Here is a 19,804-nt window from a genome sequence, read left to right as displayed (position 1 = left end):
TTCAACTTTGAATGTTTCTAGAATATTAGCAATTGTTCGATTTCATCAGTTTCTTCGTCGACGCCATAACTCATCAAACGCTTGTTAATTGCATCGCCATAATTCCAATCCCAAGTAGAGTTCTTATCAATCAAGATATCTCGAATCATCACGATCTTCTCATTGATTGGATTGAATAACCTGTGCGCTCCAGTTTTGTGATATCCTACCAGAACCATAGGTTCACTTTTATCATCAAGCTTCCTTCTTCTTACACCAGGAACATGCTTGTAGCAAATAGAGCCAAACAACTTCAGATGACTCAGTGATGGTCGTTTGCCACTCCACACTTCTTCATGAACCTTGTTCTTCAGCTTCTTGGTATGACACCTATTCAGAATATAAACAATTGTGGTGACAGCTTCACCCCAGAAGGACTTTAGCAAGTTCTTCTGCTTCAACATGCATCTCGCCATATCCAATATGGCCCTGTTTGTTCTTTATGCTATTCCTATATGTTGAGCCATGTAAGGAGCAGTTACCTCATGATCGATACCATGTTCCACACATAACTCTTCAAACATCTTGGACGTGTATTCGCCACCTCCATCTATTCGCAGAACCTTGATCTTCTTTTCACTCTGGTTTTCGACAAGCATCGTGAATCTCTTAAATATTGAAAATACTTCGTAGTTGTTCCGGATCACATAGATCAAAAGCTTTCGAATGCACTCATCGATAAATGAGACAAAAATAACTGTTTCCACCAATGGTATGATCCTCGAACAAGCCAGGTACATATGAATGTACTACTTCTATCTAGTATGCAAGAGGACCTCATTGGTATAGTCGAAACAAAAGACTTTATGGTTTGCTTCCTTACTAAGCAACCTTCAAAGTGTTTGTCTGCACCTTTGAGACATAGCCTGCAATTTCTTCTTCTTCTCCCATATGCAGTAATCATACTACATTCGTAACGTCTGTTATTTGACAACTTTAACCTTCCCATCTCCTTCGTAATACTTGACAAGAATATCCCATGCCTCCATCGCCGATTCAGCATGAAAAATCTGATCAAAGTTCGTTGTGTCTATCGCTGATTGAATATAAAATGCAACCTTGCAGTCTTTCTTCTTAGCCTCCTTGTTTGCGATTCTCTAAGCATCAGTTGCGCTCTCAGTAAGCTCAAGGATACCATTATTAATCACTTCTAGGGTTTCATGAAAGTCAAACAGAGATTGCATATGTTTTCTCCATTGGATCCAATTCTTGTCGTCAAGAATTGGAATAGAATTCAGATTGCCATTGTTACCATTCATATTTGCAGCAAACACGATTAACAACCCACGATCCCGGAAACATGATCACCAACATGTGATTCTTGAAAACAGGATCAAGAAACTAACCAGAGCTCTAAATACCAATTTGTTAGTGCGTGAGGCACTTTGAGTGAGAGAAGGAATGAGAGAGAATGAAAAGTAATTGGAGAAATTATTATTATTATTGAATTATATAAAATTAAAATATAATGTATACATATATACAACTAAGTAACTTGAATACTAAGTAACTAACACAGCAAACCCTAACCCTAATAAACTTGGGCTTGAGTTTGGGTTACAGAACTTAGATTATACTCTCAACAAATAAGTCTTTTGAGCTCCGGTCAAATAATCAAACTCAAATTAATTTTTGTTTCTTTTCTCATTTTTGAATTGTATATATATTTTTTAAATTGAAAAAAATACCTTTTGGATTCTAAAATCCCAATATTTAAACAGCTAAAATTTGAATACATTTTATAACACAAAATTTTTCTTTCTCCTCACTTATTTTGTTTGTTTAAGCAATATTTATTATTATTATTACTATTTATTATTATTATTATTATTATTATTATTATTATTATTATTATTATTATTATTATTAATCTTGTTATTATTAAATTTAAATTCTATAATTCAAATGAGTACATTATTATTATTATTATTATTATTATTATTATTATTATTATTATTATTATTATTATTATTATTATTATTATTATTATTATTATTATTATTATTATTGATTTGTGACAACCAAGAAGAAGGTTACTAGAAAAAAAAAGTCGATTACTTTGTGTGATGACAGAATTAATGACCAAATTTAAAATCTATAATAATAATAATAATAATTTTTTTTGTTCGATCAGATTGTAAAATTTGAATTCAATTCAAATTTTAAAAGTTGGAGATTTTTGTCAATCCAAAAAATTTATGAAAAAATTTTGAAAGTGAAAAAATATCCCTTATTTTTTCTAAAGGTGAATCATATTGCCGCTATGTTTTAACCTTAAGCTTTTGGCTCAGGTAATGAAATGTATCACGTGTTATTTTTATTATATTACAATTGATTTTTTAATTTTTTTTAAAAGATGATTTTTATAAAAGCTTTTTTTTTCTTCTTAAAGTAGTAATATATATTATTTCCCTTATATATAAATTTGAATGTAAAAAATATATATGGTTTAAAAGTGCTTCTTACAATCTAAGCTCTTTTGTTCAATCCACTAGCATGTTGCTTTTTTAGCTAGTTTTGACGTGTATGTAACATGGGTTTTTAAACTAATTTATATATGTTTATATTATTTGTTTGATTTAATTGGAAAGTCCGACGTGTGTGTAAACTTTTTCAGTGTGTCTCTTTTGAATTTTTCTTCAGTGTCATCTCAACTTAAAACACAAAAGTGTTTTTGCTATTTTTAAGTTATGTTTAGTTGAAATTAGATTTTGTAATTGAAACAAAATGCTATCAACAAGAATCAGGGATTGTTTTAATTTATGCAAATTTCTTAATGCATTTTATATATTATTTAAGCATCGTGTGAAAATATTAAAATATTTTTAGATTTTGAAAATTCATCTTTAGATGCATCTAATATACATACAATTTAAGTCATTCTGAGTGACATCCTATTAGTTGATTTTTTAACTCGAAGATGCATCTCTGAAATATATCCGTAAATGCATCTTCGGAACATATGTGCAACAGAATCAGAAACAGAAACCAGAAACTTATATTTTGACAAAATATAATTACCATTCATAACATAAAATAAGCATTACATATATGATTTCAACATAAAATGAAACATTACATTTCAATATCAAGGTGGACGCTTCAACATCTTCATAATATCTTCGACCGATCTTGAAATCGTCGCTTCCAACTTGAGCATAACTTTTACTTCGAAATGGAAAAATGTATTCCACATAACCCTTACATTTGCATCCGTCATGCACTCAAAGTTGTTGAACTCAATCTTTCCTTCATTATCAACCGACAGTGAATTGTACTCAAGCTTGCCAATTTTTCGATTATCTCTGTAAGGAAGGAGATTATGAATTTTGTATTTCAGATCTGTAAACGAGGTGTACCCGTTGAGCTTAAACTTTCACCCAGGTGTCACGTAGGAGAAGGAGACATTTGCGACATACCAGATGATGTTTACTTGTGACATTTGAGACATTTTCTGTTTGTGTGAGATCAATACAAAAAATATGGACCTCAAAAAAATTCTATCATGTATATCGGTGCTCACTTCAGAGATATATCTCCGGTTCCACACCCTATTATCTTGTTCCGGAGATGTATCTCCATAAACTATCCTGAACCAGGCAGAAAACAAAACCTAATTGAAGACTTTGTTTGACAAATGAATAAATGTTTTGGCAAAGATAAAAATGTATTAAAATATTAAGAAATTGTATATATTACAGTTCATTAATATTGAGTCACAATTACATACACTGATTTGTCCGGCAAAACAAAAAATTAAAACAAATCGAAAGATTTGTCGCCAGCTAAATCTATGGGTGGTACTCTCTTTGACTTTTGTGCATTTGATTCTCTTTCAATGTTGCTCAATTTCTCAAACTCTTGCATCCTTTCCACAAAATGGTTCGACCAAGTCTCGACTTCTGTTGTTGAATGAGATGCCCACTCTGGTGATGTAAGTGGTATATGGAATTCTAGTTTCAAGTAAACTTGAACAAAATGTCGTGATTTTGAAAGGCACCAATACATATAATACAATCATTAGGATTTTGAGGGGGGCGGTGCACAATGGGAAAAAGGTTTCTGAAAAACCGTATCGTGTAAGATCAATACACACTCTATCATACACACATGATATGAGGTGACCCATTTCAGAGAAACACATCCATTTTGCCTCTGGTGCCGGTCCATTAAGGCAAGGAACAAGAGACTCATAAATTGCATCAAAATTTTCTTTCTTTCTGTAAACTCGTGCGTATGAATCTTTATGAGTCCCCAACTCATGGATAAGTTGATGGCGGAAAAATGTATGATTATCTTCTTCTATACCGAGTAAAGCCGAAACAACTTGATAACGACAATTACCGTCACCGTCAACATTGACGATCCACTCGATGTATTTGTGCATAAAAAACGACATCTCGTTAATGAATGAAATATTTGGTGGAGGCAGCGAAAGAGGTGGTTTGCTAATGCGAGCTCCTTTGAAACATTTTTTTTGTTGTTGAGATTTTTCGAGTTGGTGAGTCCGAAAAACTTTGTCAACATGTTCAAAATACGAAGGAGAATGCACCCTTAAACTGTCACTCAGTGCCAACTTGATCTTCTTCGGAGCACCTTTTATTTTTACCGGTTGAGAGGGTGATTTCAAGTCAGTGGTTTTTAGATAAGCAATCTTCCTCAATTATTCTTTGATGTGGAGTTTCATATTGTCATCGAATTTCAAAAATCTCTCTTTAATCAATTCCCATCCAGTCCAGATAGAGATATTTGATTTACCGTCTTTCGATACACCATCATCATCATCAAACCTAAGCCTCTTCCAGTGAGCGCAAACCTCATCCATTATTATCAAGCTACCAAGTTTCACCTTCTTTGCAATAACACAAGCACATAGGACCATATGTTTTCACAATTGTGCATCCATACTTTGCACTATCAGAACCTACATTATCAGCTCGTTTAACTTTGTGAAAAATATAGTTCAAACCCGCTCGAGAAATATTTCCGAACAACTGAGAATAAAGATTGTTGTCTTTAAATTTGTGTTCCAAACTTGTGATGCTCAGACTAAATGATGTTTGTATCTCATTATGCCTGTTCTGGATCATTTGGTTCACAGAGTCTCAATCTTTACACAAATCTCCCTTACTATTTCCCAACAAATTCTTCAGGGTAGCATGGGCAAACTCGACTCGTTTAGTTGTTGTATTTCCAAGGTGTCTAACCTGGTCAATTTATGCACATACAATTTTCTCCTTCACCTGGTCAAGAATTGTGCTTTCAACAAATTAGGATAATTCTCGCACACTTTCCTGAAATGCATAACTGAATCGACATATAACTCTTTAGTGGAAGAGTTTACTATACCATTCCACACATCCATTATTTTTTCCACAAACACACCCACCTTCACCATTTTTCCATCTTCAAACTTTATCTATTTCGTCCCTACCACAGGTTTAACCTGACTTTTCACATTCTTTTTTATGTGATACCTTTAAAGTAATGCATAAGAAGTAGAAAATACCTTTACAATCGAATTCATTAAAGCGGTATCATGATCGATAAAAATCACTTTAGGCATCTCTTCTTGGTCCTTCAACATTTCCCGAAACACCTCTAAGGCCCAAGTAACATTCTCTTCTTTTCGCTCTCTAGAAATGCAAACCCAACAGAATAAGTCTTCTTAATAGAGGTAACACCAACCATCTCTAATAATAGAAGTCTGTACTTGTTGGTCTTGTACGTTGAATCAATGGTGAGCATATTTGGAAACATGTTGAACAACTTGATGGAATCAGGATTAGTCCAAAATATATCAATGGTTACTCCATCCTCTCACGTTTGGTACCTAGACACATAACTATTATCATCCAATAGTTTCAAGAGTTGTTGCATTTTAGTTCTATACCCCCTCAACACCTTGTTAGTTTGATATCGAATATTGTACACTTGCTTGAGATTTGAGATATTTTCTAGTCTTTTACGTTTCAAAGTTGCAAGTATATTTTTCGGTTAAACCAAATTCAATGTCATGTCTGCAGTGCATTCCTTCTCTTGCTGCATGAGGCGACACACAATTGGATGATCGACTAACTTTTCATACAAGCCATGGTTATGTAAACCACACATGATATTAAATCTCAATTTCTTGTTTGCCAACATATAAAAACTCAACTTAAAGGGACACTCACATTTTCTTGAACCAATGTCATCTTGTTTAAAATTCTGGAGAGGAGGTATATATTTTCCACTTCTTTCGCACTTTATTCTCACAAATGCACATCCTGCTCATTTTAAAATTGGTTGCAAACATCTACCACCTTTACAACAACACCTTTTGCATCGGGAGACACAACATGTTTGGGGAAAACATCGAGGTGAACCATATCTAATGAAAACAACTACAATAAAACACTCAACAAATGCAAATTCTATAAATAGAGCTGAAAAAATAAACACAAATAGATATCGAAATGCATTTTCGAATGAGTTCATACTCGTTTCGAAAATGTATCTCCGGAATAAATGCACGTTTTTCATACTAAAAACAAGATTAATGTGAGCAATGAGGCTTGAAATAAATGATCTTTAACTTGAATTCCATCTTCTTTTGCTCCCTTTGATGCGATGAAACACAAAATTGAAGATTTGGACTGAAAATATGGATTGAGAATTGAAGGGTTTTTGGTAAGGGTTTGGAGCAGAAAACAAGTATGAATGTGTGATCATTGTCATATCCAAAAGTTTATCCTACCCCTCATAATTTTCATCTGGTCCATAATCCTAATTCATATGCATACATTCATACTTGATCATTTCACTTGCATTGGCATTATACAAGACAATAGGACAAACATCATAAATTCAAGGTATACTTGTGTGTACCTAGTGAAAGCTAGGGTTTCCAAGCATCTTGAGGTTGCTCAACCAGGATAAACCCTAGTATTGGTTACATCTTTAATCCTTTTGTTTGCATCTTGCTTTGAAGATTCACTTGTATCACCATGACTAAACCAAATCTAATTTCTGATTATGGTACTATCATTCCTTGTGTGTGCATTTAAACTTGATGTTCATTTGGTCTATTATGTGTGTCTCATTTTCTTGATCAAGATCCATTCAATGCCACACTTGTTCATGGTCCATTATGAAGGTTTCATTGGTTTGATTAGGTTTAATTTTAGAGTCCCACATGTTCATCTTTTACTTGATGGTGTTCATTGGTCCAAGTCCATCTCCATGGCACTACAAGATCCACTTGGTTCAATTCTTGGCAATTCATTTGGTTATATCTAGCATGGCATAGTTCATAATTTGTTCATGTTTCATTCAAAGGTCCATGTGTCCATTGGTTTATTCATGCAAACTTCATTCTTCATTGGTCCACTTGGTCAAGTCCATGCTAAGGTCTATTTCACTTAAGTCATGTGATTATTCAAGTTCATTCTCATTCCATTCATTTCATTTTCAATACCATCCATTTCATAAAACAAAATGTCATTTCATTCATACAATTACATCATAGTGTCCATACAAGTGGAATTGCACTAAAAATAACTTTTCAACTAGTTGACCAAAGTTAATTAATCAAGTCTATCCCATCCTAAATCTTAATCTCTTATTCCATTATTCCATAGTCCCTCAAAATTCCATGTTTCTTTGGTTTGTTTGCCTTCACTAGTTTCTTCAAGTACACGCTACCTTTTCCAAGCCTTGTCCAACCATAAGTCATGTGTGCATACCATCCTACAAAACCATAACACATTAGCCATGTCAATACAATACCAAACATTCACGTGATTTTTTCAAGGCAACCATGACTTACCATTTACAAACATTGCCATATCATTAAATTAACAATGCATTCTAACTAATTTCCAAACATGACCATAAGCATACCATTTACAAGCATATTTCTATAACATCATTCAAAGCATACTTAACATATGCATAACATTCATTGAAAACAATCATCAACAAATCCAACTTGCCATAACCATGAACATTTCAAGCCAATAGATCAAAACCATTCAACAATCAAGCAATGCCATTAAAACCTTGCAAACCTTGGAAGACACACAATGTAATTCATAATCATCAATATTTGAACAACACATAACAATCATCATTCATCCAACATTAGGGCATGTACAACAACAAATCATCAACAATAGGCAATAATAAACATAACACAACATGACAACCACCTTGGCATTCAAAGAGACATCAAGTACAATCATTCAAATACACAAATGCTTAAGTCTCTCATACGTGAGTATACAAGCAACATTTAACTACTAGAACACGAACGTTAACATCGTTCAATAAAAACAACCAACACATCCGTAGTTTCTACCATGAACTACAGAGCTCTGCTTTTCTCATTGCACTATGAGAATACGTAGGCACGAGGGTTCGAATCCTAACTTATTTTTTCCCTTTATCATTTGCAATTAAACTTTAGATAATAACACACATTGACACAAAGAACAATCAAAATGGGTCCTGTTGAGTACAATGGATGTGAGGGGTGATAATACCTTCCCTTTGCATAACCGACTTCCTTACCCTTTTTCTCACCCCTTGGGTTTTATCGGTATTTTCCTTTTCCTTTTGGAATAAATAAAGTTCGGTGGTGACTCTGTTGTATCTTCGAGCGTTTGATGCACTTAGGTATTTTTCGTGGCGTGACAAACGTCAAAACCTGAAGAATCCTCAAAAACTTCATCAAACTCTTACAAGACAAGTCACATGGTTTCCTTCTAAATAACAATCTAAATAGTTGAACGATCTTCGAAGAATTCAAATAAAATGAAGGACCTTCATATGTAAGGGGATGTGAAAAAGAAAAATACTCATATGGTGGAATCTACAAAAGAAGAAGAGAAAGTAAAGCCTCTAAATTTGATAAAGATTATACCTGAGGAAGAACCTTCCAAGAATCTTCTTGCAATGAATAAGATGGAGCCTTCCTGAAAAAATATCTCGAAGAAGATGATTGTGAGGTAACAAAGTTGTCATACAAGCAATTTTTTAAATTAAGTGCTAAGTTAATTTAAGAGAATGGCAAGATTAAAAAGTGCAACTTATACCTTAAAGATTATCTTGAGATTATAGAAAGGAGTGATGAAACACTTAAGTTTCAAGTAACTAATAATAGAAACTCAGATGGAACATGTGAGATTTGTGTCTCAATGAAAAAGGAATTAAAATTTTTTCATCAAACCCTAAGTAAATTTACTAAGGGAAAAGAAAACCTTGACCTAATCCTTTCAATTCAAAGACCTTCCTTAAATAAAATTAGATTAGGGTTTAAATCTAGTAGAGCATATCAAATAAATAAATAGGAAGAAAACAAATGAACCTATTTATAAATACTCTTATTGCAATAGATTTATCCATCTAGACTCATTTTGTTTTGATAAATAGAAAAGGTGTAAAGGTAGTGACCCTAGACCTTTTAGAACTACTAAGGCACAAGGACCTCAAATTTTTGGGGTACCAAAGATGAAACCCTAGTATGTTTTGTAGGGATGCTTTTAAACTTTTATGAAGCCTTATGACATATTAAATGAAGTTGTGCAAAGCAAATAATATACTCTAAGATATATAAAAGTGTTAAAGTCTCTGATCCAAAGATGTTCGCTGATGGTGTATATCAATTACCGTGATCATAACAAGGTTTCATTAAGGATGGTCTCAACATTTCTGATCTATGATGATCTGTTAACCTCTTAGCAAGATGGAAAGCAAAAGAAAAATAAGTTGGCCAGGGGTTCAAAAAGTGGAAAGCCAAAGCAAAATCCAAAACAAGGCATATAAAGCACCAAGAAGGCTGACTTACAAAATCCAAATTGATTGGGTCCATATGCCAATCAATTGGATCACCTCGACGCTTCAAATTTCAAGTAAAATTTGATAGAAACTTTGCCTCCAAGTTAACCAAATCTACGCATTAATGAAAATTGATCAAGATCTATGAAAATTCGATGACCCAATCGAATGAAGGCTTAACCAAATTAATTGGACAAGCACTTTTGGGAAGATTTGGTTCTGATTTTTATTATGCATAATCCTCGTTGGTTTTGTGCAAGTTTTACACGCCAAGAATTGTCAAAAGCTTTGCTATAAATAGGTAACACTCTCTCATTATTTTGCATTGCATATTTTTTTTCTATCTAGTTGTTTGTGATTTTATTCCTTTAGATACTCCATCATTATTACCATGGATCCTAGGCGGCTAAAATTTTCCACTAGCCCTCTCACTAAAGATTTCACATCTAAAAAAGAAGGGAGATTCTTCTAAGGCTTCGCAAACAGAACCATTTGGAGAATTCACATGTTGAATTATGATATCTTTAAAGAATGTGAATTCTTCAAGATCCTTGAAGAGTTAAAATTGTCCATATTCATCTGCCCCCGAAGAAAAGTGTATCGATCAGTGGTCAAGATGTTCTTCTCAAATCTCTATTTCACTGATGAAATAGTTTACTCTAAAGTAAGAAGACAACATATATCTCTATCATTTGAAGAATTTGCAAGCATCTTGGATCTTCACCATGAAAGTGATATCTTCAAGCCAAAAGAATAAGGCGATAACTTCGAATTTAAGACTGCTGCGACCTCACTTTTGAAAGACTCAACATTCAGGACACTCAATCCTTTTATAGGATCTATTCACCCCAACATTCGTCTGGTCTATTATGTGTCAAATCACACACTCTATCCAAGGAAAAGAAATTTCGGTCTCATAACAAGGTTTAATGTTGAAACTTTATGGGCGATTGCAAATAAAATCAAAACAAACCGAGCAAATCAAGTATTTCAATACATGTTGGGAGTCAATAGAAAAGCAATGTGCCTACCATATGGTAACTTGATCATAAATATTTTGGAACACACCATATTTCAATACATGTTGAAGTATTTGAAGAAGCAAATCTAGCAACAACGAGGTATGAAATCAATGGTAGAAATGCAATTGAAAAACCTTGCAAAGAAAAAAAGATAAGAACAAAAGATCAATAAGCACATGTGAACTAGAGAATTTCTACTATCACATCTCTATTATGCCATCCACTAAAGGCATACTCAAGGAAATAATCAAGAGAAAAAAGGACAAATGAGAAAATTAACTTTCTGGCTTTTCACTTTGCTTAAGACCTATGGCATCTACCTCTAGGAATGTTCAATGATGATGAGGAAGATAGTCAAGATTAGTCTCACCTATGTGTTTATGTTTATAAGCGTGTTTGCTTTCCTGTTTTTGCATTGTTTCAATTCCTGAATTTTTGCCGCTTTCTGTACTTTAAATTCTAGTATAACCTGATTCAATAAAATGTGTGTGCTTTTTTTCCTTTCTAAAATGTATGACTATGGGCTTGCATATTTTACCTTACTTATTGATTATGACAAAAGTGAAAAATATACTCTCAGGGGAGAAGAGTATACTCTCTACTCATTTGAGGGATATCCACCTATTTTTTCTTTTATCACCTTCCTGCGAGATACATTGTTCAAGCTCTTCCTCCAGATAAAGCCAATACTAACAATAATATCCTTAGTTTCCCACTCCCTTATGTACCACTTAACATGACCGGAGGTGAGGGAATCTAACTTTTGAGATGGCTTAAGATCCTTGGATACAAAAGGGCCTTCTTCGGGCATGTGAGATCTGAACCAAGCATGTAATAACTGTGCACAAAACAAGAGAGTTCCTCCCTTCTTCTCATGTCGCTCATGGAGAGCATAATGAAGGTCAGCTAGGAGAAATGGTACATGATTACCAAACAAGAAAATCCTCACAGCTAAGTGGTCCACAGAATGGTCAATATTTGGGAAGAGAACTATCCCATATACCAACACAACTAGCACATCATAGAAAGCTTTCCAATTACCAGTCTTCTTCATCTTCATAACTTGATCTTCCAAGAACTCTCTAGAAAAACCACTAAAGATTCCTTTCACATCCCAATTTGCTACAACCTCAGAAACATCCAAGCCCAAAGCTGAAGCTATCCTCTTAGGATGAATACCTTTATCAAACCTAGGAAATGGATTTCGGCCTACAATCCTCTCGAATTCTTCCAAGGTAGGAGCCAACTAGAAGTCAGAAAAGGTGAAACAACGCAGAGGTGGATCATAGAATTGAGTTAGTCACATCAGTCATCATGCCCATCTTCTCATTCAAGATGCTCAAAATTCTTCCATAATCTTTCATGAAGTCAGTGAGTTTGAGTGGTGTCACTTTAACACTCAACATCTGCAGGCTAACAAGGTCCACTTTCTTGTATTTGAACTGAAATATGCTTCTTCTCTCAGGATTCATTGTGCTTACAAATGTCGAGAATTCCTAAAACAATGTGAAACAAACTAAGAGTTTTGCTTTTTATGCATATACAATGAATGGATGAACACAATGTGTTTTTTTTGGTACAGGTTCAAAGTTCCGAGGTACAGATGAATCTGATTGCTTTCCCAAATGGGCTTCTCACCGGGTATGATCTAAGGACTTTTTTACAAAGGACCCCTATAGTCATGAATTCACAATAATGTTTGACGCTTACGACAAAGGCTTGTTGGTCATCGACTCCATCAAAGGAATCTATTCTGGCTGAGGTTCTCGTACCAACCCTTACGAGGTATCCACCTCGGGAGTCTGCACTATCCAACCATCGACTTCAATTATAGACAGGGTACTCAGAGTCATGGATTTAAAAGACTGTTTGCTTCTTGTCGCAACCTGAAAAAAGAATGCGAAAAAAAAACAACCGGCGAAAAAAAGAAATGACAGAAGAGTCGCCACCGTGCGTTATTTATCCCAAAGGAGGGAAAGGAAATGCTCGAAGTAAACCTGGGAGAAAGGAAAGGAAAAGACAAGGTCTCGCAACCAAATCTTGGGTTCTGGAGCCGATTATGCGAAGGGAAGGTATTAGCACCCCTACGCATCCGTAGTACTCTACGGGATCCACTTTTGTTGTTCTTGTCTAAAGGGTGTAAGTTTATCTAATGTATTATTTACTAAAAGGGGGGTCAAAAGAAAATGACTCGCACGGATTTTGCATCCACTGCATACGTATCTCATCTGAATATGATAATCAGAGTCTTCGTAGCTCGGCTACCTAGGGGTTAAAGAGGAGTGTGCTCGCTAAGACATCGCGTCTTATGCCTACGTATCTCATCTGGAATGAGAATCAGAGCAAGCCGTAGTTCGACTAACTACGGGGTTTATGGTGTTTTGGGGTGAACGACGTTACTACGCAATCTACCGGATGCTCGACCTTTGGAGACTTACTCGCCTGTAGTAGAAGGAGTAAACGTGTTGTTAGGAGAAGAAAAATCAATGAGTTGGGGTGTTTTAGGGATGCTCATGCAAAAAGGCAGTCCTAGACGAAGGAACCGCGCTACCTTCATTGACATGCAAACGGGAGATTATACGAAGCCTAACAACCCTATGGGGAGACGATCACACCATATAAAACATGTATCTTAAAGTAAACACGCCAACAAGGGGGCTCAAACATACATGGGTAGAGCTTTAGTCAAGAGGGGTCATATCAACCTCGACAGACAAGCCATGGAAGGGTAATCAAACGGGCTCTTAACCACTAACATTGAACGTCAGGGTGAGCAGATCAAAAGGGTAATGAGGATACGACCTCATAGCTCTTAACCCTGGACAGGGTGAGCTCATGACAAAAAGTGGGGATTCAGAAAGGTGGAACCCTCTCCACTGTCTGACCAGACAAAAGATCTTGGGCTTTTGTTCTGAAGCATCGACACATAGTGTGATCTTAAAGAACGACACACTGAATAACGAGGGATTAACTACTAATCCCTTTTATCCGTCAATTGCCTCGGAGGGAGGTCTTTAGCACTGATGCCTCTTCTTGGAGGTCTTTGGGCACAAAAGTAAACAAACAAAAGAAAACATTGCCTCCTATTGAGGTCTTCTAGTTAAGAAAGCGGTAAAATGCGGGAAAGGTGTAGAAGGGATCAGAGGTCTACCACACGGATAAAGATCCGAAGTAACAACAATTAAAGAAATAAGAAACCCAGAGATCCTTCCAAGCTAACACCACCAAAGAAAGCAAGTCAGTATAGGTAATCGGAATAAACCTCTAGATAGTATCCCACAAATAAAGTGGAATACCAAGCAAGCCATCTCTGCAAGAGTCATGTGAGCCCTCACAAAAACTCAACAAACAGGTTAGAGTAACAGGATGGAATCAAGAGAGAACATGCCATGACGAACACAAAACAGATTAGAGCAAACAGTAAAAAAGGCAATTACTATCACGCTCGCTACTGCTTCTCCTAGCAAAGGCTTAGCGAAGCTTCGCTGCCGGCTCGCCTAGCGAAGGCGCTAGCGAGTACCTGCGGGTTTTAGATTCTTCCTTGATAACAGTCCGATTTCCATAATCCTAAACCCTATGGTATCCATCTCAGAAACGAAATGATTAAACATTCAAGGTATTGTTTTATACATTCATGCATATCTAAACCCGTGGGCAAAACCTCATACATTCAGAGAATTCAAATTGAAGGCATAGAGTAATGGGAATAAGGGCAAACCTGATTGGAGAGATCGAATGGAATTGAATTGCACCCTTGGGTTTGCAAAGCAATCTTAGGGTTTATGTGAGAGGATTGATTCTTTGAGATGAGCTCCCTTCAGTCTCTGGAGGTTGCTCTGAACTCTGTTAGCTCTTCTCTCACTATCTTTTTCCCCCATGGTTTTTTGGGAGATGGAAGTCTAAAAATTATAACCTGATTTTTGTGACTTTGTGGGCTCAAAAGAGAGAGGTCCAAGTCCAAGACTTTTCTGTTTATATTTTATTTATTTATTTACTTATTTATTATTATTATTATTATTATTATTATTATTTTTATTTTTATTTTCGAAACGCGTGGGCTTCGCCTAACGAGCATGACAGTTCATGAACAAACTTTTGCTCCTTCAAGATTAACATTTTGACTGATGAATAGACCCCATTTGAACATGTTGGAAGTATCTCAAGCCATTCCCTTGTGTTGACTGATCACCCAGATAGGACCCACAAAGTGTCTTGGATGATATTCAAGTTTCTTGGATCTAATTCTGATTGACATGATGAAATGCAATATGAAATGTTAAATGACCTAAAAATGAATGTATGAATGAAGGGGGCAAATTTTGAGGTATTACAGCTGCCCCTATTCAATCAACTGGAGACCCGAAAAGAAGATAGCAGCAACTTTTGCACTTTCGAGGTATCAAGGGATTGAATACAATAAAAGCCCGAAAATTTGCACTGAAGTGAAGTGAAGTAACAATGCCTGTCAAAATTGGCAAAGAGGTGGTCTTGAAAGAAGAATCCGTCTGGTACGGTGAGAGTCAGTCTGAATACCGAAAAAGAATGTTAACCTGGATACCAAAATAAATGGTAACACAGAGATAACCATGGCCTGAATGCCGCTCATCAGTCTGAATACTGGAAATGACTTCGATCTGAACATCGGAAGATATGAGATTATTAATATCGGTATGAACACCGAGAGACTGGCCTGAATGCCACAAGTTGCGTCGACCTGAATGTCGGAAACTTCTTCGATCTGAACATCGGAAAACTGGCCTGGATGCCACTTCGATCTGAATATCGGAAAATTGGCCTGAATGCCATAAGTTGCATCGACCTGAACGTCGGAAACTTCTTCGATCTGAACATCGGAAAACTGGCCTGAACACCACTTCGGTCTGAATACCGGAAACTGGCCTGAATGCCACAAGTTGCATCGACCTGAATGTCGGAAACTTCTTCGATCTGAACATCGGGAAATTGGCCTGAATGCCACTTCGGTCTGAATATCGGAAAAACTTCATGCCTGTCAGCATCAGCAGAAATAGGGAAAGATAATAGAGGCGGCGCGTGGGCCAATGCCACTTGCTGGGGATAATAAAGGTAAGTCATGAACAATCTTCAGTATGAGTACTGGAAATAACTTCTGGCTTATCACTTGGGATACCGAGAATGTTTTATGCTTACATACGTATGTTTGAATTTTTCAATGGCGTAATGCTCCATGAAAATGGAAATGCTACGCGATTTAGGAGGCTGCAAAGCAATATGATTCTACATGCAGGGATGCGAAATGCTGGGTAGAATGCCAAGCCGAGGCAAGGGAATCTGCTGGGGAAATGATCACCATCTTCTGGACCCTGGCAAGGCTGTTGGAGATGCACATCGCAAAGAACTCTGTGGGGAAATGACCCGCCCACGGTGTTCTAGCAATGACGAAATACCGAGACTCTGACTGGGGAGAGAACGACACTGAAAACCTGCTGTTGGGGAAAGCGATAGTGGTTCTGGCAACCATAACCTGCGAGAGAGACGACTTAGCAGGGGAAGCAAACACCGATACGGTACCGAGATTCTGCTTCAAGGAAAGAGACCATGGATCTGGTGTCGAGATCATCGATCTGGCATCGAACCCTGAGGAGCAGCCGCTTCTGCTGGGAAGATACAGTCTGGCACTGTCAACTCCGCTGGGGATATATAGTCTGGCACTGTCAACTCTACTAGGGAGTGTATATTCTGAAACAACCGCTTGGGGGAGGTACAGCAGTGAGAGCCTGCTGGGGATCGAAGAATCCAATGCTCTGATCAGCTCTGCAGGGATAAGATACCAACTTCGATTGTTGGGGGAAAACATTCGCGATCATCGGCTGGGAACCTTAAGGAAATGCACCGAGGGTACCTGTTCTGAATAGACGATCTAAAGCACTTAACATTTACAGCAATTTTAAATGTTTATTAAGCATGTACCTGTAAAGCTCTTATGTTTCATGATGCAATGTTTATCAAAAATTTGGACGTCATTTTTGCAAACAAAACAGTAAAATGAAAATGAAAACAGAGATATACTGAATAACATGACTTTATTGATTGAATGGCCTCTGAATAGGCATTTACACCAGGAAGCAATCCCTGGAAAGAGGTAATCGCACAAAAGATAAAAACATAAATTAATCTAATGGCAATGTGAAATGGATTTCTATTGGGTTCCAATTCTGCTATGACTTGCTCGTCTTCAAGATCCTCCAGATGATCAGCTTTCTGAAAAGAGTGATTGGACTGTTTCCTATCCTTCAAAAGTTTCCAGTCATTGACACGAGATGAGATTCAGAACTACTCAGAACGCAGTCATTCGTTTAATCCCTAACTTTTGCCTGGATCGCCCTTTTCGGGTTTTCAATCCACCGGGATACCCATTTTTGCCTAAGTTTCCTTTTCAGGTTTTCAACTTACCGGGTGTACAATCTTTTCATTTTTAATCCCTAATTTTTGCCCGAACCTTTTCATTTTCTTGGTTCGTCGGATGCCCATTTTTGCCTGGACTATTCTTTTTACTGTCCAGTGGGTCTATTTTATGCGAAGTATTTTTTAACTGCGTCTGAGTTCACAGGGGAAGTGAAGTTTTCACCATCCATAGTTGCAAGCATTAAGGCCCCACCATCAAAAACCTTGGTGACAATATACGGTCCATCATAGTTAGGAGTCCACTTGCCCCTGTGATCTGTCTGAGGAGGAAGGATCCTTTTCAACACTAAATCTCCGACTTGGAAACATCGAGGACGCACTTTCTGATCAAAGGCTCTCTTCATCCGACTCTGATACAACTGCCCATGACAAATGACTGCCATTCGCTTCTCTTCGATAAGACTTAACTCATTGAACCTTGTCCGAATCCATTCAGCTTCGTCTAACTTGACATCCAACAGGACTCTTAGAGAAGGAATCTCCACTTCAATAGGTAGGACTGCTTCCATACCATACACAAGGGAGTAAGGGGTTGCCCCGGTCGATGTACGACTGAAGTACGGTACCCATGCAAGGCGAAGGGTAGCATCTCATGCCAATCTCTGTACGTAACGACCATCTTCTGCACAATCTTCTTTATGTTCTTATTTGCCGCCTCAACAACACCGTTCATCTTAGGACGGTAAGAGGAAGAATTGTGATGCTGAATGTTGAAGTTCTGGCACAACTCCTTCATCATTTTGTTGTTGAGATTAGAACCATTATCAGTAATGATTCTTTCGGGAATCCCATAGCGACAAATGATTTCTTTCTTGATGAAACGGGCAACCACATGTCTGGTGACATTCGCGAACGATGCTGCTTCAACCCACTTGGTGAAATAGTCGATGGCAACAAGGATGAAGCTATGCCCATTGGAGGCGGTCGACTCAATCTTTCCAATCATATCGATGCCCACATAGCAGAAGGCCACGGCGAAGACATCACATTCAAAGGATTTGGAGGCACATGTACCTTATCAGCATAAATCTGGCATTTATTACACTTCTGAGCATATTTGAAACAATCAGATTCCATGGTCATCCAGTAATATTCCGCTCTCAACAATTTCTTAGCCATTGCATGTCCGCCGGCATGAGTACCGAAGGAGCCTTCATGAACTTCCTGCATTAACATGTCTGCTTCGTGTCTATCCACGCATCTAAGCAGAACCATGTCAAAGTTCCTCTTATACAGCACATCGTCTTTGTTCAAGAAGAAACTGCCTGTCAATCTTCTCAAAGTCTTTTTATCATTGTTGGATGCCCCTGCAGGGTACTCTTGATTCTTCAGAAAGTGCTTGATATCGTGATACCAGGGCTTGTCGTCAACTACCAGTTCAGCAGCAAACACATACGCGGCCCTGTCGAGGCACATCACATCGATCCTGGGAGCGTGGTTCCACCGAATCACGTTGATCATGGAGGATAGAGTAGCAAGAGCATCTGCCATCTGGTTCTCATCACGAGGTATATGATACAACTTTACTGTTGTGAAGAAAGTCAACAGTCTTCTCGTGTAATCTCTGTAAGGGACCAGATTAGGCTAGAGAGTATTCCAATCACCATTCACTTGATTGATCACCAGAGTTGAATCTCCGAAGATGTCCAAAGTCTTGATTCTCAAATCAATGGCTTGCTTAATACCCAAGATACATGCTTCATACTCAGCTTCATTATTGGTGCACTCAAAAGTCAGACGAGCGGTGAAAGGCATGTGGGCACCTTTCGGAGTAGTGATGACAACACCAATTCCACTTCCTCTGGCATTGACAGCCCCATCAAACAACAAAGTCCACTTTTCGTCTGGATCAGATCCCTCCTCAACAACTGGCTCTTCGCAGTCTTTCATCTTGAGGAACATGATGTCTTCATCTGGAAAATCAAACTTCATCGGCTCGTAATCTCAACCGGCTGTTGAGCAAGATAGTCTGACAGAATACTCCCCTTGATGGCTTTCTGGGATGTATATTGGATGTCGTACTCTGTCAGTACCATTTGCCAACGAGCAACCCTTCTGGTGAGAGCTGGCTTCTCAAATATATACTTGACTGGATCTATCTTGGAGATCAGTAAGGTTGTGTGAGTCAGCATGTATTGTCTCAATCGCTTAGCAGCCCATGCAAGTGCATAACATGTCTTTTCAAGCATTGAGTATCTCGACTCGTAATATGTGAATTTCTTACTCAGGTAGTAGATGGCATGCTCTTTCCTACCTTTCTCGTCGTGTTGACCGAGAACACAACCCATGGAATTGTCTAGTACTGTCAAATATATAATCAGCGGTCTCCCTGGGACCGGAGGCACAAGGATAGGAGGATTCTGCAAATACTCTTTTATTTTCTCGAAAGCCTTTTGACAATCTTCATTCCACCTGATAGCCTGATCTTTCCTCAACAACTTGAATATTGGCTCACACGTGGCTGTTAGGTGAGAGATTAA

General features: G+C 37.3%; 1 protein-coding gene across 1 annotated transcript; it reads right to left on the bottom strand.

The window, feature by feature from the left end:
* Nucleotides 1-11,478: 11,478 nt before the first annotated feature.
* Nucleotides 11,479-12,352, bottom strand: LOC127105999 (uncharacterized). The gene is made up of 2 exons (XM_051043273.1): nt 12,185-12,352; nt 11,479-12,126 (listed from the first exon to the last, which is right to left on the bottom strand). The coding sequence occupies exons 1-2, from the start codon at nt 12,350-12,352 to the stop codon at nt 11,479-11,481; spliced, it is 816 nt and encodes a 271-aa protein (XP_050899230.1).
* Nucleotides 12,353-19,804: the final 7,452 nt, after the last annotated feature.

The sequence above is a fragment of the Lathyrus oleraceus genome, chromosome 1 (genome assembly GCF_024323335.1).
Source record: "Lathyrus oleraceus cultivar Zhongwan6 chromosome 1, CAAS_Psat_ZW6_1.0, whole genome shotgun sequence".
Classification (NCBI taxonomy): Eukaryota; Viridiplantae; Streptophyta; class Magnoliopsida; order Fabales; family Fabaceae; genus Lathyrus; species Lathyrus oleraceus.
This window is presented reverse-complemented; position numbering and strand designations above follow the sequence as displayed.